The 22,636-nt window shown below is 36.8% G+C and overlaps 1 protein-coding gene across 4 annotated transcripts in view; it reads right to left on the reverse strand.

Annotated features, from left to right (window-relative positions):
• Window positions 1-307: 307 nt before the first annotated feature.
• atp9b (ATPase phospholipid transporting 9B) overlaps window positions 308-22,636 on the reverse strand; it is a 148,607-nt gene continuing 126,278 nt past the window's right edge. For 3 of the 4 annotated variants that reach the window (XM_015357693.2, XM_015357691.2, XM_015357692.2), the window contains 13 exons: window positions 22,470-22,553; window positions 21,175-21,345; window positions 19,255-19,353; window positions 16,489-16,578; window positions 15,740-15,884; window positions 13,179-13,243; window positions 12,490-12,645; window positions 11,697-11,761; window positions 10,518-10,626; window positions 9,794-9,851; window positions 7,379-7,582; window positions 5,006-5,038; window positions 308-3,833 (listed from right to left, as the gene is read on the reverse strand). In XM_015357693.2, the coding sequence (XP_015213179.1) occupies window positions 3,697-3,833; window positions 5,006-5,038; window positions 7,379-7,582; window positions 9,794-9,851; window positions 10,518-10,626; window positions 11,697-11,761; window positions 12,490-12,645; window positions 13,179-13,243; window positions 15,740-15,884; window positions 16,489-16,578; window positions 19,255-19,353; window positions 21,175-21,345; window positions 22,470-22,553 (1,416 nt within the window). In that variant the 3' untranslated portion in view covers window positions 308-3,696. The remainder of the gene's footprint in view (window positions 3,834-5,005; window positions 5,039-7,378; window positions 7,583-9,793; window positions 9,852-10,517; window positions 10,627-11,696; window positions 11,762-12,489; window positions 12,646-13,178; window positions 13,244-15,739; window positions 15,885-16,488; window positions 16,579-19,254; window positions 19,354-21,174; window positions 21,346-22,469; window positions 22,554-22,636) is intronic. The other variant, XM_006635853.3, reaches the window with a different exon arrangement.

The raw sequence follows: 22,636 nt of genomic DNA on the forward strand, positions 1-22,636 counted from the left end.
ATATCAATACTTCAGAAGATGCATATTTGCAACAAATCTTTAATTTTGTATTAAAATGTTTGCAATTCAATACATTTCTAACCTTTTTCAAATACAAGTATGCAGACTGTACATTAAGGGTTTCTCTCATGAATGATGCCTCAGTAAAAAAAAACACTGAAAGTTGTTAGAGGAAAAAAATATGAACCATGTGAAACTTCACCACCTTGTGGGGAAAAATTGGAATTGAATTCATTGCATTCAAGAAAATGCAGCATGTACACGACCTAACTGGCAGCACAGGAATAACAAAACACTTGTGTCAGAGTTTTGTAAAAAAATCAATTTATTGCTCAATATTCAATTTATTACCAAGAATAACTGTTAGAAATCTGGAGCCAACTACATGGAAAGCATATTGAATTACAGTGTACCAAACCAAAATATAGTAGCTATAATGCAACACAAAGGTTTAAACATCTTTATACGTTAACTGGAGTGTTCAGAGGTACTGTTGGAGGAAGGATTTACTACTGTCTAGTTTACTGTATGAAGTAGACGAGATAAATGGCATCGAATGGAACTGTAGCCAGTTAAACCATTCAAAGGGTGGTTTATTTCAGAAGTCACATGAAAAACTCATTTGCAGACCTTAAAAGATGACAAGTATTACAGAGCACATCCTTGTGCAGTAAAATGTTGGTTACATTGATGAAATGGTTTGATGAAACAGTTCTGAATGAACTTCCGAATGTGAATATACTGAACGAGGTTCCCGCTCTGTATGCTAAAAATTGAAAGCAGTTTTAGGCTGAATAATTCACCTGAGCAAAATTAAGATTGAATTTCAAGGCATTTTAATTATATACTGTATATTTGTTTTATATATTATATTTTTATTCACACAGGTTTTCACACAGAAACGTTGGTAAACTAAAAGTTTGGGCTGACAACTTTTCATTTTCATGCCTTTCATCGCTATCCGAGATGAAGATAGGATTTGCACTCACAAACACCAGACAACACTGGAATGAGGGCGGATATTTCTCTGCCAAAACATTCCTTAAAAAAGGCTGGGTGTTTTGCTCTTCGTACTAATTAAAAGGGTGGGCACTATTCTACCCGTTATACACTTGCCAAAGGAACAACACACGTCTTGGTAAATTTACAATAACAATGCAGTATTAACAAAACCAGCTGGTGGGGGTGAACAATTTCAATATATTTTGCATTATCCCTGCTTCAACTGCAGGAAGAAGCAAGAGAACTAATGTAACTAAGTGAAAAGACTGAAGTTGGTCTTCTTAGGGGATTTGTGTTGCTGGTGCATACAGTAGTTAAAAACAAGCTGTTTTGATTGGAATAAATGGAAAGATGGCAGCCCTGCAAATGATGTTACAGAGACTGTGGGTAAGATCATGAAAGACAAGGTATTCTCAATCTTCTTGTCTTACTGTACAAACACTAGTATTCATGATCAAATAACGCCAAACCAGCCTCTTTAAAATACACTTACTGTATATGAATGGGGAAAGCATTTGAGTACAATGGCAGCCTGAGATAATGAGAGCAATACAGTTTGGGAGGGTAGATGTTTCATATGATAAATCTAATTCCAGCTAATGCAAATCTGCTTTGTTAGTGTGTCTGAAAAAACATGTACTTTTTTAAATCCTTTCAATGAACAGTCTTTGCCATGAACGTGGCACTACCACAAATGTTCTGAATGGGTGATCAGTGCAGAACTGCCATAAAAACAGTTTTGCTGTTGCTTTGCCTGGAAAAAGTGTGCAAACTGAAAACACTGAATTCGCTCAATTCTTGCACTGTGATAAAAGGAAAAGCATTTTTGGTATCATACAGTATTTGAGGTACTGCTGCAATTATGTAGATTGAAATCTATGTAAAGCAAATGATAAGATGTTTTATCTCTTTAATGAAATATTTGCTAGTTCTACAAGATGATTTATCTGAAAACACATAGTCTCCCAAAAAAGGCAAAAAGACTCATATGGATGTTTATCAAACTTCTTATTAGTTTTCATTACTATGAATATATTCTATTTTCTACACCCCATTTAGAATTTGCTTGGCTCACTGCTCACAAACTCACAAGCTCACAGTCTTAATACCAGCATATGAGGGATCTGAGATACAAATAGCATGTCATCCAAAGAGACACTGCTTGTGAAACCTTGCCTGTGAAAACAGGTCAGCCATTTCCGTTGCACAGTAAGGCCCAAACAACAAGAGTTGACTCAACTCTTGTTTGAAGACAAGATCAGCACAGTCTTGCCCAACCACAGGGATCAGTGTGGCATGGATCGACCTGGACAATTTTCTGTCTCTGGTGGCCAGTTGTGCACTGCCCTGTGAGAGCTCACTGTCAAAGTGGGCGACTTTTACAGCCCAGTGATCTCTGCTCTGTACAGGGCTGGGACTGCACTTTGAGTGAAGCCTTTACCAGCTGTGCCATACCAAAGAGAAGACTTTTCTCTGTGCAGACCAATTGCTGCTTTTGGCTTCCAGTATCTCACAGTGGTACGGAGAAACCTCATACTGAACCAAATCAATGAAAAAAGAGCAGATTCATGACTGGGTTCATATGGAGAATTGCGAACGACTGGTATACGATTTTCACTGCTTGAGTGTCTGATGAGTATTTACAAACAAATAATAATCCTTAAAAAACATGATTATGTTTTCTAAGCGGCACATCTTGCTTTGACAACAGGGTCTTCAGGCATTGATCCGCTCCATATGAAACAAAATGCTCCAAGCCTGGTACAAATCTCTGCCGGTTTAACTTGGGAAGGCAGAAACACGTACACACCACCTGTTACAAGTTATATTACATACAGTGCTCTAACGTCTTCCTGGAACACTGCTTACCACTGTATTCACAAGAGAGCAACTGTATATAAATCTACACATAACTAAATTCCAACATGAAGAAAAACTTCTATGATTTAGAAGTAAATTGATTGTAATAAAGAAAATGCATGTGATTTGGCTTCATTTGATGTTTATAATAGAACTGAAAAAAACTTAATTGGGAAAAGCAATCTAGGTAATTGTTCCCGGAACAAATACTGCGCTACAAAAGCGGCTGCACTTAATTCTATTAGTGCTTCATTATTAATACTCGCTGTATTACAAATAGGACCATGTCAGCAGCAGGAACTGTACAGGGGATGCAGTCTGAGGACATTAAAAAGCTGCACATATCAGCTCTTATTTACAGTGGGAGTTCCCAGATGAGAAGAGGAACAAAACCACAACCTGGAAACTCCTGAAAGAAACTCAGAGGTAATTCTAACGCAGATTTAGGACAAAACAATTAGATGGTCTTTAATGAAAGCAGTAGAGAAAGGTAAAAAAAACATATTTAAAAAGAAACAAACAGCAAGAAAAGTAGAAAACAAGAGGAATGACGGAGAAGCTGAGGAAAAACTAGAACTGCGGCGTTAAGTGAGACATCCGAAAACATAAGTCTGTATAGCCTTCATGTCCCTGAAAACAGAAGGGACGGTATGCCTTTCTCACAGCCTCTCTCCATACTTCCAGTCCCGCTCACTTCTGTCTCCTTAATCCACTTTAAAAGGTCCAGCCGTTCTGATCCACCGACCACCACCTCTCCTGCAGTGTCCGAGTGAGGGGAGGGGGCACGATTCCACCACCGCGGTAGAAGGAGGGGACAAAAATCCAAAACAAAGCTCATGAGGTAAGCTTGGAGTAACTGGGAGGGGAGAACTTGCGTTTCAAGTATTTGATAATGTACAGTGGAAGACAGCTCACAACAGTTATGGCTAACACTTTCCATAGGAAGGCCAGGGTTGCAATAAAGGCAAGGTCTGAGGAGAGATATAAAGAGAACAAAACACAGAAACAAGTGTGAGTTAAGGCACAGTCCAATCATCACAGAAGCATAATCACCAAATTTGTCTTTTCACCATTTCCCATCGCTACATATAAAGGTATAGGTATAGCAATTAATGAAATGAGCAGACACAGCCTCACAATCTGTGGAATACTGAGAATAGCCCCTTAAGTTGCTTCATATATTTTCAGGTTTACTAAGACAGCCTAACACTGAACATTTGCTCTTCTTAAGTGTACATTTATATGTGTAATGAATTACTACTAGAAACAGTTTTCTAATACATATTCTACTAATATACATTAAATTACACACTCTTTCTGCAATCAGCTACTGTATGTATTAACACCCTCTGTTTTAAATTCACTAATTTTTTAAACAAGCACCACTAGGGGTCTGGACTGATATTCTTCTCTCACCTAAAACCAGTCTCCTCCATAGTAACTTACACATTATGGGTGCAACACAAAACTGATGGTTCCAGATGAAGATTGCTCCTGACGTTATCAGTCACAGAGGAACTCAAGGTGTACCTAATATATGCTTACATGTTTTACACTTGGTTTGTAATGGGGTTTCTTCTGAGTGTATGAACTTTCATGTGGAACTGGTGGGACTGTGCTGTTGAGCCCATGATTGGTCCTTCTGAATGATGTCTTTCAGGTTCCTATTAATCTTAAGGCATTTTACTGGAATAGTCTAACTGCAGACAAAAACTCTTGGGAGGTTGGATTATTGCACTTGCTTGCACTAATTTGCAGAAATTGCTTTGATATACAGTAGAAATAAGTCAATGTAGAACTATGAAAGCACAGTTTTCTTTTCTTTTCATCAGAATGTCTTCAATTAGCCCCCTTTCATTTTGTGTATGAGCTCTTTTCTCTTCATGTTTTTCACATCAAATTTTGTTTTCATAAATCAACTAGGTTTAAAAAAATAATTTGTCAGAAAATAAACCTAGCTCAGATATCCCTAACAACAGAGTACAGCTTAAGAAGTGATATTTATTTTGCTATTATGCTAAACAAAGTAGTGAATACCATTGTTGGGGATGGAGGGTATGTATTTGACTGTATTTGAGTTGTAAGAATCCTTTGAGGAAGAAGAAGAGAGAAGCACTCCCATTTACAGTACATAAGCACCTACCTAGGAAAGCTCCAAATGACACTCTGCCTATACCTGTTCAATGGAAAAATGGCAGGGACAGCATGGAAGAGAAAGGCAGAGTTTAAAAGTCACCACAGAAGGCAATACAACACAAAGTCATAAAAGCAGCACCCCACACAGAACACTGAATCTAGGAGAACAGTGACCTCTCATTTGTTATGTTTAAAAAGGAAGAAATTCATGCAGTCCTAAAAGCGACCATTGATTACAACACCACATTTCCGACTGCATGAATGTTTGGTCTCATTACGCACGAGGAGGCAGTCTTGTAAGCAAACATTTACAGCAACTTGCCTGGAGAAACATTTATCAAGTCATTTTCTCCATTACCAAAATAAAAAAAATACAAAGTAGATTTAATCAAACCGTAATACTCTATGACCCATAGACTTTTGTTTTATTATTGCCATGACTAATCAAAGATTATAATATTTCACTGGTACACTAATGACTGGCTTTATACAGTTGAAACTGAACCACACAGCTTCAAAAAGTAATGTACTAATGGAATGAAAAGGGGTTCATTTTTATCAAATACATTTAATTGAATGAGACTACAAACTGTCATAACCGCTTCATGAACACTTCATGAACAAAATGCATAAAAACCATACAGCAAAATTCACATAAATGTACAGTAACAGGGGCTCTGTTGCTAAGCTGCATTTAAAGATAGTCCTTGTCAGCTCTCAAGTATTTCTTGATGTCTTTATTTTCAGCTGGAAGTTCTCTATCTGCAGTTCTACTTCTAACTTCTGTCTGAAAATGCGTCTCATTCTAAACAGTTATGAATAATCATGTGCCATCAAAAGTCATTTTCACAAGGACATAAAAACCAAACTAATAATAATAATAATAATAATAATAATAATAATAATAATAATAATAATAATAATAATAGATAAAGTATATTTCACATTCTTATAATGTTTTGTAGAGTTAAGGAAAGAGTTATGACTACAATTTTCATTTAAGGCAAACACCTACTGTATGACCTAAGACAAACAGAAGATAAAAAAACAGAAAACTACTGTGCAGATGAAGTTCAGATTCTCTAAGCCTGCATGATCTGCACCACAATGCGTCATAACACTGTTACAAGCCACTGTAACAGTGCTTGTCTGAAAATGCTACAGCTTGTTAAGGTCCTCCAAATGCTTTGCTTTTTGTTTTGTTCTGCCATTGCTTGTTGTCTGGCATGATAGTTTTTGGTTTCGGAAATTGCCCATTTGTCATTAATGAGTGCTCAGAGGTCCTATGCAAATAGAAAATATGAATTGTTGAATGGAGCCGGCAGTGGGATTTGGAAACAATGAGTCTGCTATATTAAATTTCATTTTCATTGTTCACATCTTTGCAATTTATTTGAACTCATCCTGCATTTGTGACACACAGGGGTGTCCTGTTGGTCTGCCATCACTCAAAGATGCTAAAGAAAAGCCCTTCCCTTAGCCGTGATGAAATGGAATTTATTTTTAAAATAAAACAATCTGTGACAACAGACAACACAACACAACCACAGCAGCAAGCTATAACGTTAGGGCTCTAAAATTAAATATACAGGTATATATGGACATGCTACGTAAACAGTTACAGTAATGTGGTGATGTACAACACTATATCAGGAAGTCTTCTGATTGCTCTTCAATTTTTACTTCATTATCTGAAGTACACTTAGTTAACATTCTGGATACTGCTATTAAAAGAAAACTGATGTATTCTTTGAGCAAGCACAGTCAAGGGCAATGTGACATATCACACAAAACCCAGTCACCCTCTCTTGAGTGGTAAGAAAAAGGACAAAGATTAAAAGCTCTAGTCCACAGAACTGTAAGCAGTGTGTCAAAGGGGATTGATATTACTGTTACTAGTGTTTTATCTATATTGAAAGTGGATTAAAGCAGAATCTCATCATAACCTGACAATGTCCTTTTTTACAAAGTCAATTGCAGAATTATTTTTTCAGCACATCTTTCACCAATTAATTCTTTCATGTTCATCTCACAGCTATTGCAACACTTCTTTTGTCTTCTTTAGAATTTCACCACAACTAAATCAAGTGGGGGCCTCTAGTGGAGAAATCTCAACAGCACACACAAATATAAAGCAAGAAAGCAAGAAAAGAGAAGACAGAACAGCAGGTATTAAACACAGAAAATCAGAAAAATGATTGGCCTTGCCTACTTTTAAATTAATTATTTAAATCAGATGAGATTGTGATCCTTAGATTTTTATCAGATGCACTTATTTGATACAATCCCTTTTTGTATGATGTGGAAGTACACATTTCATAAAGGTAGCAGGTAAAAGGTCAAGTAATGAAGACGCCGGTCAGAAAGTAGCCACACTTACCAAAATACTCATTAAGAAAGGCAAGGGAGGCCACATAGCAGCCAAGACTGAGGAATTCGCCCACGATCATCAACCAGTGCCACGTTCTGATTGTGAGAGCGACCATCAGAAGCTCTGTCAAGATGAGTGCTGTGAAGGAGATGGCCACCACATGCACAAACTCTGACTCAAACAGCACCAGGGCTCCATACATTAGAATACCTCCTGGAAGACAAAGAGACATTCCCAACAGCTCCTTTAAAAAAAGAAATAATTCTTGCTCCTTTTAAATCATGGCTGTTTCCATTGTTGATTCTGAAGATGTCCATAGGGATAGTCAATACTGGGACCTGATCCAATAATGTCATCAAAGGCATTGACAAAGTCAATTCAGATGACATCTACTAAATCAACATGGAAACACATATAGCAAAATAGGAAAAAAAAACAATTGCAGAATTTATGCTATTTGTACAAATGCCACATGAGCTTTCAGAATCAAGAAAACAGAATGAGGCTTACTTTGGTCTTGGGACCAAGTTAGTGACTACCTTAGCTTCTGAACTGTGTATTTTCTCCCTATTTTACTGTAACAGGACAAGCGTTACTGGCTTTATTAAGTTCTAACCCCTTGGTCCTGTTCAATCTATTGTGACATTGATGATTACAGCTGGGATTTATACAAGTTTAAGAGCTGCTGTCTCCTTGCCTCCTTGTTTAGCTTCATTTGGAGTGTCAGTACTTCAGGTCAGATTCCTATCCAGAAAATGCCCCACTTAGTTTATACTGTATACAAAACATTTGTTTATTCCTCAATAAAAAAAAAGCTTTGGTTAGATATTTTTTTCTAATAAAAAATTAATGTATTTATAAACAGTGATAATTCTAAACATATTATAACAGAAGACACTTGGAAGGGATGATGATTTTTAGGACTGAGCATTTGAAATCTCTATGAAGTTGAATGCAGAGGATTGGCCAACTCTGAGAATATTAATCATCATTTGACAGCTGTCAAAAAGGAATGTGTATATTTCAGTACATTGCATGCACAATATACAGTACAAACCCTTTTTGAAGTCAGAAGGCAATGCTGTTTTAAACATTCTTCATAGTGTTAATCAACCAGTGACCATAACAGATTTTTGGGTACATTATTACAAACATATATTCCGAGAGAGAACACAAAATGTCTAAAAACATGGGACTTAAGTTGCTTTAAACTGCAGGCACACAGATTTTTAAACAGTATGCATCTGAGTGTTTGTATTGAGTAATAATATATTTTTATTCAGAGAGGCATGGCCCAATGTTTTGACAAGTCTTGTAAAGGGTGGTACTGGTGATCAAAGGAATGTGTTATGAATACAAAAATTATATTTTATAATGGAAAACAATTAATTTGGCTTTTTGCTGAGCGGGTTTAAGAAACACTGTGCTTTAGCTGTGTAGAGAGGAAATCTGGAATTTGGAGGAGGATGTGACTTGATTGAAAAGCAATAGTATTCTGATTGAGCAACTAACACTTCCTGCTGTGACTCACTCCACTGTCTGCTTACAGAAAACTGGAAATTCTATATTTGTAAGTACCGAGAGATACCTGGGATACTTGCTAATTCTAACTGTAATAGGCCTACAGTATTTTATTGTACCATGACAAAAGCATTTCCGTAATCATATGCTTCCTAAATGTCAACATTACAAAGTTTTGTCAAACCCTTATGGTATGATTTGTGAATGACAGGGCTCCAAGGAGCTGAGATCGTAAACAGGTTTAAAACCTCCAAGCAGACTGCAGTCTTTTATCTCCAATCTCATTCCTTCACAGTAGGATCTACTGTGTATACAGTATGCATGTGGTGGTAACAGCTCTAATATACTTGCTTACATTGGCTGCCTTCAGAGCTGGGTAACAGAAACGGGAAACTGGGGAAATGTGATACTGGCAATTAAGTGTTTTAAAGAAAAAATTGCATCGCCTAGAGCTTTTTCACTGAACGGATCTGTATGATGTTTACTGTATTTTGATCGTCTTTCATTTATTTATAACATTGCATAAATTGTGCTTAATAGCCTCTAACCGATCACATAATTGCGTTTTCTTACATTGTGCACATTCCACAGAGGCAAACTCTGTGTAATGAAATGTGATAGATGAGCAGTCAAAATTTTTGCTTTTTTTTTAGTATTAGCCTTTAATTAAAAACAGAACTGTTGAGATGTCATGCATCAATAAAAATACCAATCCTTATAGCACAGAGCACAGCTTGGCTGGCGCTTACTGAAATATCGATTTACCAGATAGACCAAAGGCAGCATGTAACTGCTGATGACATTCGGAAACCTAAGCTACTGGGAAACACACTGTAGAAAAGAAATAAAACTCTACAGGGAATTAACCATCAAATAATCATCAAAACATTGAAATTCTTTTACCTTGATACACGCTTATCAAAACCCAAATGAGAAAAGTCTTAAAGGACAGCGAACGGCCCTAGAAGAAAAACGAATGTGTTAAAAATGAATATGCAAGTGTAGCAATGCAGAATGCTCTTAATATGGGGGGCATATTTTTTAAATATGGGGGGCAAAACTGTGATAGCCTCCTCCCAGACCCACTGCACATTCAGGAGAAGTCCTGTGCTCTCTGTTCCTTTACTCTTCAGGGAACAGTATGAACGCCTATCTTATGAGGCACTTGGACATATTAATGCCTTTAACCGTGTAGATTCAGAACCAATCAGAGAAATTCAACACCTGTAGAAGTCCTTTGCTGAACAATGCAAATTTTCTTCTTCAGAGGTATGAGTTACAGGCTCACTGGGTATGGCATAATTTATTGCCAGTGCACTTGTGCAACCACAAAATACTAAAGACAGGCTTTTATGACAGCATGACAGGCTTTTATGACAAACTCTGTTACACCTAAGATAAAGTAGTACAGTGGCAGGGTCTACAAGTCCAACTTCTGTGTAAATGTTAATGAAAAAAATAAATATTAATTATTATAAATAAATGCAGCAGAAAACATTGACAATTTTCAATAATTTTTAAATTATAACAAATACAAGCAGACACAGGATGATCCCAGCCAGCTCACACTGGGGTTTCCATTTTCAGCTGGGAATCTCCTGATCATTGCAAAGCTGGAGTTCGTTACCTTTGTGAGGTCCTTGTAAAGTTCTGGGTACAGGAGTGCAGTCTCTGGTTTCACATCCTGGTCTAAAACCAAGGAGAAGACTGGAAACATTGTGTATATCGTTGCATACCTAGGAAAGCCGAAACAACGACAAGTCAGTGGCACAGTTCACTTCAGGGGTAAAGTTAATCTAGCCCTAAAATTAGGTGACCTGCTCGATTAAATGTATGACAACAACTGCCATCTGTTGTTGCTGGAACCTGGACCACACATATGGGAATAACATAACAGCAATACACAATGGAGGGCACTGCATTGGTTCAATGTGAACATCAATTATGCCAATTACAATAAGCATAATTACAATGTGTGGAAGGACATGGGGCACCGCACTAGTTGGGGTAATCAGCTGGTTGAAGCTGATTATCATGGTTCAATGTGGATGCTCTCAGGTTAAATATCTGCTACAAGCAAGAAAAAAAATAAAGTGGGATGAGTTTTAATGAGGTTCAGAAATATTTGTAGCTCAGTCTCACCCCATTCCTCTATCAGAATGACTTTCAGCAGACAGTGTGCTGAGAGTGAAACTGTATGGTAAGAAACTACACGCTCCCTGATTCCACTGGCTTTCAGCAGGATTGAGATCTGATAATTGTTCTGGCCAAAGATGGATGATCAGTCTCATCAAGTCAAGTATTTTCAGTGACTTTTTCTGTCACTAAAAGCATATTAATTTGAATAAGAACTCCTAATATTTCAGCCAATGACTACATTCCACTACATTGCTCCCCAATGTACAGTTTTCCTAATACAGCTGCCTGAATAGGCCAGATAACTTTCTAAACACCCTGTACATCAATGAATCTGAGCTGAATCTGGGTGTCGCACTTACAAAAATGTTTGTTGAAGGAATACACAATTACACAAAATATAATCCATTTAGATAAATTGTTTTATCTGTTTATTCATCCAAAGTGCCCATACTAATTGAAATAATTAAACTGACAATCACAATCAAAGACACCCAGTAGAATCCTAAAGAAAAATCATACATACTCATGTGCAAACTATTAGGCTCTGAGTGGAGGGCTTTATTGGCTGAGGCACTTAGGAGTCTTTGTAAAACCTTTATGAAGTATGAACTGGCCTGGCAGACAGTAAAATGACTCCCTTATTACAGCAGGTTAGAGAGGCACATACCCAACCATGAGGAATCCTTGGTACAAGGGGACTGAGGCAAAATAGAAAACAGAAGAAAACACTGCCTGGAATGAAACACATGTTAAAAACAACAGTTTAAAAGTGGAGCAGCGATCCTGAGTTGTGTCAATTGTTGACTGGGTCTGGCAGTGACTGGCAGCAGTGGTGTGGAATTAACTGAGCACACTGCTATACCTCTGGTAGGGGGCTGTGTTGTGTAAAAAGATGAAAGGCTGGAAGGTGGGAAGACTGGAAGGAGTCTGTCTACCCTTTCTCCCTCATGTGCAAATGAGGAGTTTGGAGTTACAAGTTGAGAAGTGACCAACACAGTAAGCAGTTTCAAATTGGGCGGGTATAACAAAAAATAATTCAAATTATTAAAAGCATAAAGAAGTAAAGTGTGTACTTTCTAGAACTCAATGCAAAACAACACTAGGACCTTAAACCCAGCATAAAGAAACAAAGGGTGAGACTATACTGCACATTTCATATAGCTGTCTTATATCACTAAGAGTGTTTTACATTCACAATTGAATTTCTAGGCATTTGGGACCCTGCTAAATAGACTGAGACAGTATTAGTCTTTTTTGACAACACAGTTATACAATGCCACAGTGTGTAGCAAAATGAGCCAACTGGTGTAAAAAACATCTACCTTTCTAGTCATTTTCCTTTAAGTTACACATTTTGAGAAGTAGTACAAACTTTCTAATTACAAAAGATTTGACTGGACAACCTGACGACTGCTGTCTTCAATTCCCCTAAATTCTCTGACAGACAGTGGTAGAATTACCTGCATTGTGGAAATAATAAGGCCCCTGTGCATAACGAACTGCCCGAGAGCAGCTGAGCGCTTGTAGCTGTTGCGTCCATGAACCATCAGCAACCTGCCAATGTGCTTGAACTGCGTGATGGAGAAATCAGCAGCCAGAGAAGCTTGCTTCCCTTCCTATGCAAAAACAAAGTCCCCTCATATTACACAACACAAACTTCACTCTTGTAATTCATAAAAATGCTGTTAAGTAAAGGTGTCTAAAAGCAGAAAAGTCAGTTTAATTTATTTTAAAAAAGAACCGAATATGAAACAAAACAGTATTTAATAAGCACAGCTGAAAATAGGTTAAGGAGGGGAAGAATGGCTGTTCTAGGGAAGCCAGTGTTTTTTTTCTTAGTCACAGACTTCAATAAAAATGTTTTCAACTCTTCCAAGAGTCATGGTATGTAATAATTACTTTTTTAGACACAAAAAGCTGTTCTACAATTGTATTAATATTTTCTAGAACACCGCGTATCCCCTCAGATACTCAGACTGAGTTTCCTGTAGCAGTGCTAACACATAATAAGCAACTGCTTCCATCAAACCCACAGCGTCACTGGCAGGTGGAACCATGACTAATAAAGGCAAGGACTCCAGAAGGCAGTTATTTTAGGGGCCCAAATTAAAGCATTTTGAACATGTTTGAGTTTTCCCTGTCTCTTTACCTTTCCTTCGATACCAATCCCACAGTCGGCTGCCTGGATCATACTGACGTCATTTCCTCCATCACCTGTAAGGCATAAAGGCATCTGTGTCACATGCAGTACAGGTGGTAGGCTTGGGTAAAAAAGAGTGAAATGGAAGCTGCTGTGCTTTAGGGAGCTGTTACTAAAAGGACGAAAGTAAGCAAACTGCTAAGTTCTTAGGAGAATACAAAAAAATAAGACTGGAGGCTCCTTTTTGCTGTATACGACTTTATTAGAGTACGTACTCCCAAAAAGGAAGACTGCAGTGACAAACTCATTTGAAATCCGTTCAGCTCAAGACAGAAGACTTCTACAGTTCTGCACAGGATGGAAGATCAACTTCTAAGCCACAATAAGTAGAAATGACAACTAGCAACACCTCATGGAAAATGGGCCTGGTAATTTTAGAAAGCGACTGTTTGCCTATAACGTGCATTTATCGGATCTCAGTGAGATACTGTACTAGTCAAGCTCTTAAAGAAATAATGACAAAACACATCGACAATCGACACAGCATAGGATCTGGATACTCCAGATAGAATAGAGAGTATTTAGGAGAAGAGGAAGCTTTTTTCAGATGATTCCATGCTGTCTTTAGCTGCCTCAGTCTTCAGTATGTGTCTTTGAATAAAACTAAACTAACCTTGAGAGTGATATTTTGTTCCTTTTTAGTCAGTCCAAATCACAATGAACTCCATACTATTTAGTCAGGTTTATGTGTTCAGACACAAACAATTTATTTCAATTACAAATCCTACAGTGGCAGTGCACTGTGAGGACTAACCTGCAGACTTCAACAATGTAATTACATGCTTAATTTTGGCCAACTGTACACTTTTTATTTCTATTTATCAGTATTTTAAAAAATTTAATATTTAATTTAATTTACTTAATTTTATTTTATTAAGTCTCAGGTCCTGTGTAGTAAGATTCTTCATATGTTCTACCAGTCAGTTATAGCGAGTGCCATTTTCTATGCGGTGGTGTGCTGGGGCTCTGGGATTAGAGCAGGGGTTGCTGGCTGAACAAGCTCACCAGAAGAGCAAGTTCTGTCACTGGGTCTGATCTGGACCCCTTGGAGGTAATGGCTGAGAGGAGAATGGTGTCCAAATTAATGGCCATCATGGACAACGTCTCCCATCCCCTCTATGACTTACTTGTGAGAATGAAGAGCACGTTCAGCAATAGGCTGATCCAACCACAGTGCAACAGGGAGCACTGCAGGAGGCTACTCTTGCCTTCTGCCATAAGTCTTTACAACTCATCCACTGTGTGTCTGGTCAGGGGCGACACTGACCTGTTTTTGGACTAAACATGAATTCTCTGTTTACAGCTGGTTTTCCTGTTTACAACTGATGTGCAATATATGCTGGGGATCTGTGCAATATATTTATAATGTGCAATACATCTTCTTGTGTACTGTACATTCTGGTTTGTTTTGTATCTTCTATACTGTGTGTGATTCTCTATACTCCATTTTTTACTGCACGTCTCACTGACTGCACTTACTGTATTGTATTGTTGTATTATTGTATCATTTCTTAACACTGTGCTGTGTTGACTGTGCCAGGCTGCTGTTGCACTGCAATTTCCTTTATGGGATTAATAAAGTATCTATCTTAAATTCCTCTTGAAGGATGAAGTTTAAGAAAAAAAAGATTTGGAAAAATCTTTGTTTTCTGGGATTTGTACATGCCAGCATTGGAGAATAGGAATATCATGATAAAGCCAACTACAGTGGACAGCTGCGTCAGTTTGCATTGGTTGTGAAGGTACAAGCAGAGGTTAATTCCTGTTTGGGAAGTAAAAACCCCTTCTTCAAATGTCATACCTGAAGAAAAGATCAGCAGACAAAATGCGTTTTTTTAATTGTCAGCCTGGACTTAACCTCTATGTGTCTCTAAAGAGTGTTCACTATTACACACTATATCATGATATTCCTATGGATATTCCTATGGAACAACACAATGAGGGCATGTTGAAATTATATCAAACCACAAAACGACTAAATGTATACAACTGTAAAAACTGGTACATCTGTGGTAAAGTACAGAACAAGAGCCTCTTGAGGGTCTCAACCATTAAAGGCTTCAAGCTTGGGCCTTGGCACTAGCCAAGGTGGCCACAGATTGCCAAGAGGTGGTGGCCAGTTGGCTGAACACCCATGAAGGTAGGGTGGAATTGGTCAGCCAAAGGTCACTCTTAGTTACCCAGTGACCCCCGCAACCTCAAGGACACTGGGCCCCTCTTCCAATCAGTGCTGAACCTTCAGTTTGGGTTGGGCTATTCAGACACTGCCTGTGAAGTGTTGGAAGGGGAGCAGCTTGAAGGTGGGCGGCCTGTACTTTCTGTTCTTCCCCTGTGTGCGGTTGCTGGGTTTGACAGCTGCAAGCTGCGAGACACAGAGAACACCAAACCAGCACCTCCAAATTGGGCGTGGCGAACAAACAATAAAAAGGGGCCCATACGACGCAACAGTCAGAACAGATAAAAAGGCTAACTTTAACCAGGGCTTTGTGGAGGCCCATCTCTCTGCTCACCTATGGCACAGGTGCGTTTGCCAGTGTGCTGTTGCAGCAGCTTCACGATCTGCGCTTTCTGTGTTGGCGAGCAGCGGCAGCACACGACCGCAGGGCACTGGCATGCCAACTCCACAAACTCATGATCGTAGTACTTCAGGCAAACCTAGGAGCACATGTGACAAAGCCCGTTAAGACACCAGAGGAAGCAAAGAACCAGATCTGGATGGGCTGGCTAATCATTTCCAGACAACACAGGTTTAAAGGAACATTTCTGTTTGGATACAATGTCCAACAACCAAAAAAAGGAAGGAAATATGACTTACATGCTTTTTTATAGTTTTTAATTTCAAACGGGTAAATACACAATTTCTTTGGTCCCTCTGTTATTGTTTGCCTTGCTATTAGAAAAAAAATATTTCTCTGGATATGCACTGATGAGTTCTATGCATTGATGGGTAAATCAAAGAAACGAAAACTCTGCAAAATGTAGCTAAATGATAAAAAACGGCAAAACAAAAATCCATAATTTGCATCATTCCTCTCCAAAAATCAATACTGCATATCCAGAGATTTTGACATTTCAATTCTCTTAAAGCGTGAATGTAGTGATTAATGTCAGACTGAACTGGATTGAAGATAAGAGTTCTTTTAGAGGCAGTTTTAGAGTACAATCCATGTAACACGACAGAAGTAATATAAAGGTGAACAAAAGTATGTCATCCAATGTTTGCCTTTCATGACTGAAGAAAACCACAATCAGGTTTTACCTCAAGAGAGTCCCCTGAAATGACAAGTGCACAATCATGTTTCCTCCTGAAAGCATTCAGTTCCAAATGGGCCTCACCTCTGTTAGTTACCTGCAGCATGGCAAAACATCAATGTTATCCATAGATCCACATAATGCTTCAACTGAGCACATTTTTAAATGTTTTAGAATTTAGTAATACAGCCACTTATACATTCTATAGAGTTTTAAAGGACTTATATATATATGACTATAGAATTTACACATTTGAGATGGAGAAAATGTAATACATACAGTAGGGATGAAAAAACAAAAACTGAAATAAGTGCAACAGATTTGCACAGATATCTGTGATAATTATATTGAACATACTATAAAAAACCTTCTTAAAATATCCATGCATGTTTGAAGAAATTATGGGTATTTTTCATTTCATGCAACATACTGTATATAGTGAGAACAACCTGTTCCACTCGATGGCTGTTGTCAAACGTTCTAAAAGCAGTTGGTAATTAAATCCCACAACAATTTCAATATTTTACTTGAAGTACATTTTTGTACTAAACGTAATGAAAAAATGCTTTATGGCAGAAAACTGCTCATTGTAATTTTTGTAATGTAATTTGCCTCCTTATTGGATGATGCAGAAATCTGTAAATATATGAGAAAAATTGGCAGGCACTAAGAAATTAGGTTTGTTCTCATGTTCCAAACAGACTGTGTCAAGATTAGCACTTAAAAATGTATTCACTGTAGTAAATTGGGCACATCATTATTATAAAGCCTCATACTGTGGAAAAAGCTCCATGAAAGCGTGTATTGTATTATTATTCAGAGACTAATAATCAGTCAAAATAATCAAAATTCTGCTTTATATTGAGTGCAAAAATCTCTGCTATTAATGCACATTGGAAGACATTATGTTAATTTTCATTTCATGCAACATAAAAAATTTTAAAAAGACAAATTACTTTGCTACATTGATAACAGTTGTCAGGGCTTTTATATAATACAAATTCAGATGATACATTTTATTTTACAGCCTTATAATGCCCAGAAAGGTGACGTATATTAATTTACTGAAAAAAAATTAAAACCTCCAGAGTTCTTTTGAAATCAAAATAAACTGTGTACTGATCATGCAAAAGATAAATGAATGCACCCCATATTTTCTTTTATTTTTATACATATTGTTTTAGAAATTTAAACGTTACAAGGCAACACCACTCGAAAATCTCTGTTGCTTCTTCCAAATCAGATCCTCAAGTCTTTCTTCTGAGAAGTAGTGCTGGAAGGTGCAAAGTGAGGAACTCTAAATAATAGACTTGAATAGTGAACAATAAATTAGCATCACTTTGCTCTCCTTGTCAAATCCCTTCATACAAAAGGGTCTGTTTCATTTCTAGTCACACTAAATAATCACAGCCTAATTGTAATATCACTCACATGATGGATCAGTAGAAAAGTTATGACAGAGAATAACATTAAAAAACCTATTACAATGAAATATCACCTAACGTAATTATGAAAGAGTTTATTGCAGCTCGTACCGCCTGACCTTACAGTTTGTTTTTTCCACTAGATGGCAATGTTATAATTATTTTAATGATGAGTGCCAGCATTGTTTCCTATAAATTGTGGGTATAAACAGGATTCGATATGACAAGTTATTTTGTGTTGACACCAAACATCAAAAAGAAAAGGATTTTTCCATTTTTGCTTCTTAAATCATGCAAAACAAGGACCACAAACATATTTGACAGCAGAGTTTTGGTTCTTCATTGTTCAAAAAAGTCGTTCAAAAAACTAATTATCAGTTTTATACCAACTTGTATCTACATTATTAAAACTAATATGCATGGATATAGTCAGACATAGTCTATATAATATAGGATATAGTCTACAAACAATTGATTTAGATAATTAGTGATAGTCTACTTATTAGTAATACATTAAAGGCTATTAATTAATAAGAGCAAAATGCATTTTTTTTACAAACCTAAGAAAATGAAGATGCACTGATTCACTTATACTGCTTCCTTGTAGGAGAATGATTTAATAAGGTGACTTGTTCAAGTCAAGTCACTTTGAAAGATTGTATTTCTCTCTTTAATTCATGAAATAATTTTGGTCATTTTTGGTAATGTTAGCAGTAAACTTTAAAAATGTCTTTACTTTTTTCTAATCCCTAATAATATTGGGACAAGTCACAAACATAAGAGTATTTATTTATTTTTCTTCTGTACCTTCATATTCAGGATTCCTCCTTTATAAACCAAATGAAAATAACCTAAAAACTATTTTCAATAAAAAAACAATAGGTAAAAAAATTTCAAATGTATTTTTTTCATTTATTTTAATCTATTTTCAATAATTAATGCATGAAAGGGCTTCTTTTTTATTTCTCATTCCTGAAGCCCAAAAGGTCATGATGAAATTGTACTTCAATGCCACCAAACACTTTAACATTCTAATAGTAAATTGCAGTCTGGAGGGTGTCATTTAGTATTCTGGTTTATTTTATATATTTATTTTATTTATTTATTTTACGAAAAAACACATTTATATGTAAATTATATCTAAATAATTACGTCTGCAAATTAATTAGGTTTGTATAATACATGCCGAGTTAAGGCTGGTTTTAACACTTGCTGCCTCCACATCCTGAAGAATTTGGAAAGGCGAAATGTCAAGTTTGTTTAGTACTTGATAACAATTTTCATTTGTGGAACAGTTTACTGGAACACTGGAAGTCATTTAAAATATATATAATAAAGTAACTTCCTACCGGTCTGAAGATATGAATATCCTGGCTTCTGGCTACCAAATGGGAACTTTTTGCAATGCAAGTGGCCGTTTCTAGTTTATCTCCTGTCAGCATCCATATCTGAAACACAAAACAACTGTTACATATGTGAAGTCATGCAGCAAAAGAACTGAAAGCATTGGAATAGTACACTTGCTGGAGTGTTTGCATCTGTTGGTCCCATGTCTACAATGTGCATTTTCTACAGAGTGACAGATTTTAAAAACAGAACAGACAGGAGTTCAAGGACAGAAATAACACTTATAACTAGATAACTGGCATGATGGGAGATGTACATTAAAATCTACTCTTCCTCAAAAGGAATCCACAAATATGGTGGAATCTCAAGCCATCAATGGCAGAGCTAAGAGAGAAAGACAAAGAGATTCTACTGGAAAGAGACTGAGAATATGGCGAGAGGGAATTCACAATGACATAAACCAGACCCCACATAACATCCTGACTTAACAGTACTGCACTTACTGTGAATGCTTTATGAAGAGCGTTTTATCTCCTTTACCTCGTAATTTAAGATCTCTGGAGAAAAGCTTTGCGAAAAGCTGACTAACCAAAATCAAGCTCACTGACATATGAGGTAAACAGGACACAGGATATGTGTTAGAAAATCCTGCATATCAGGTCAAATCCATGACCTGTAACTACTTAAAGACATGAGGTAGAAAGTACCACGTAGGAGTTTTGTTTCTGTGTGATCTCTAGAGATGAGTAGCTTGGTTTCTGCTTAGAGTTTAACATCTGTTTGACAGACAGTGGTAGACGTGTTCTTTTTCAATGTAATAAAGAAGAGCAGAAAACAAATACAACTAATGTACTAATCCTGAAGTTATAAGTAAAAAAGTGACTAAATTTGGACAAGCAAAAAAGAAGAAAATATAATGGTTTAGGGCTGTAGCTCCTCGTATGGGCTCAGATTAGGGGCAATTATATGGTGACACTGTCCGCCCCCCATTCACACACACTTTCAAAGTAATTCTGTGGTGCTCTGATGTCCACTGGAATGACAATCCGCCTCTTTGTACATGGCTATGACAGTGGTTCAGTAAAAATGCTTTTTGGCTTCCCAAAACCCAATGTCCAACTGAGGTCATGCAGGGACATCTTAGAAATAACCAAAGTGTTGTGAACAAGCTTGATGTTTCTCTGTAAAGCATTTATTATCATACTGGTTTAGCCTGGACCATTTTACTAGCAGTGGACTCTAACATCTGATCAATGTATGAAGTAATGTCATAATGCTGCTTCTTCTATAACATTTGTACAGTATATGTGGTGATGAGTATTTGACTTTGATTGGAAGTGCTCAAAAGGACCTTTCAGACAAAGACATTGGAATAGGCATAAAACAAAGTTGCTTGCAGAAGTGAAACATATAGTAGTTATCTCAATAACTATCTTCACCACCAAAAAGGAAAACACAAAAAGATTCTCTAATGAATTAATTGAAAGTGATGGTAACTTCTGTCATACAATAGTGTAAATCAATATTAAAATATTGTGCAAATGTAAGATAATGTCAAATGATGCCTTATCAATCTTTAACAAATGAATACATGACAAAAGAAATAAGAACAGTCCTGAAAGAAAAAAAACATAGTTATATTTCTACACAATAGTGGAAATAGAAATATAATTTGTGGAAGAGGAAGCTCACTTGAAGATTGAAGAGACTCCATATTAAAGATAATTCAAATAAACTGGGTTAACAAATATTCCTCTGTTTATCTTCGCTTATTGAAAACTGCAGTCATTCTAGATAAACACTACTTGAAAAGTAATAATTCATTTAATGTACATTAAATCTACAAATGCATACCAATTTATTGTTGGTTTATGGTACACAAAAGAAAGTTTTAGTGCAATTGCTAACAAGGTTTTCTTTACCTTTATTCCAGCGTTTCTCAGCATCTCCAATGTAGGCCTGACGTCTGCCTGCAGCTGGTCTTCCACTCCAGTGACGCACAAAAGCTCCATCTCTCTCTCCAGGCTCTCCACCACAGCAGCTACCTTCAAACTGCGGTCGTGTATACTCAGCTTGGCCTGGTTGTATCGATTCTGCAGCAGATGAAATAAGACAAAAAACACAACTTAAAGAAACTATTCATATCAAAGATTTGGGTATTTATGCTGACCCCTCAGAGCCCTCTTCCGGATGATAAGGGGAAACAATAAATAAAAATGCATCTGTTTAACGGATGTTATGTTTTTAAAATTGTACAATGTATCTGCAAGACCAGATGTTTAATACTACATATAGAAAAAAAACTTCCTACAGTGATATGTACAATAAAAAGTCTAAATATCTTTAGTGTGGCTTTGAGAAAACACTGAAGGCAAGTATTCGAATCCTGAAAGGTACTGATGCAGTTGAACCAATGGATGTGTCCAACATTGCATGGACGGCAGAAAGCTCAAATTTAAGATGGAAAGCATTTCTGCACACATTGGCCACTGGAGTCTGAAATTACGCAGCTGTGTTATTAATCCCAATAGCATTACAATAACAGTGGAGTTATTTTTTTTCAATACACTACTGAGTTTAACATTGCATATGTACTGTTATTTAAAATACAGGATGATATCAACTTTATAAAAAGTAAATTCTATCTTACATAATTACAGAAGGTGTTACAATATAATGCAATTAAATTAAGCTGAGCGCACTGATTATACGTATACGAATATGTTGTTTTCTAGCAAATTTAGTCTTCTAATTGCTTTTAAAAAAATACAACTTATTATTATTGGTATTAAATAATAATATTATTTAATACTAGGTTCTGACAGGCCTTCAAATTAGGCAACAGTTTCTTGCATATTACTTGTTTTGTTTCCTCTACTGGACTCGATCCAGGATGACAATGTATGATGACAATGGGACGAATTCTACTTTGCATTTTTTGAGAGCAAAAGAAATTCAAAAGAGAGAACTGAGCCCTCAATTAAACGAGATGAAGACATGCATGGTACAATCCGTTAATTACAAACTGAAGACATCTAGGAACCATGTCTGTGTTCGAACTGGTAACCTCACATGGCTGTAAAGCCTGTCTGTCATTTGGGGATGAGATTTTACTGAATAAATGACTCAACATCTTACAAACAGCTCTCCCTTTTTTGCAGCTAATATGTACATGAAAGTAGTCCATCTACAAAACATAAAGGGTGATTGTGCTTACCTCAAAGTCTTGGTACTGCTCTTCTGATAAAGACTTTTTTGCCACCACAAGAGTTCTCAGGCCTTCTCTCGCCATGTTCCCACACTTGAAAAGACATAATAAAAAATGACACACAACAATGACCCAACAACATAGTTATCTGAGATTCCATCTCATAATCATTAAGA

Source organism: Lepisosteus oculatus, chromosome 10, assembly GCF_040954835.1.
Source record: "Lepisosteus oculatus isolate fLepOcu1 chromosome 10, fLepOcu1.hap2, whole genome shotgun sequence".
Taxonomy (NCBI): domain Eukaryota; kingdom Metazoa; phylum Chordata; class Actinopteri; order Semionotiformes; family Lepisosteidae; genus Lepisosteus; species Lepisosteus oculatus.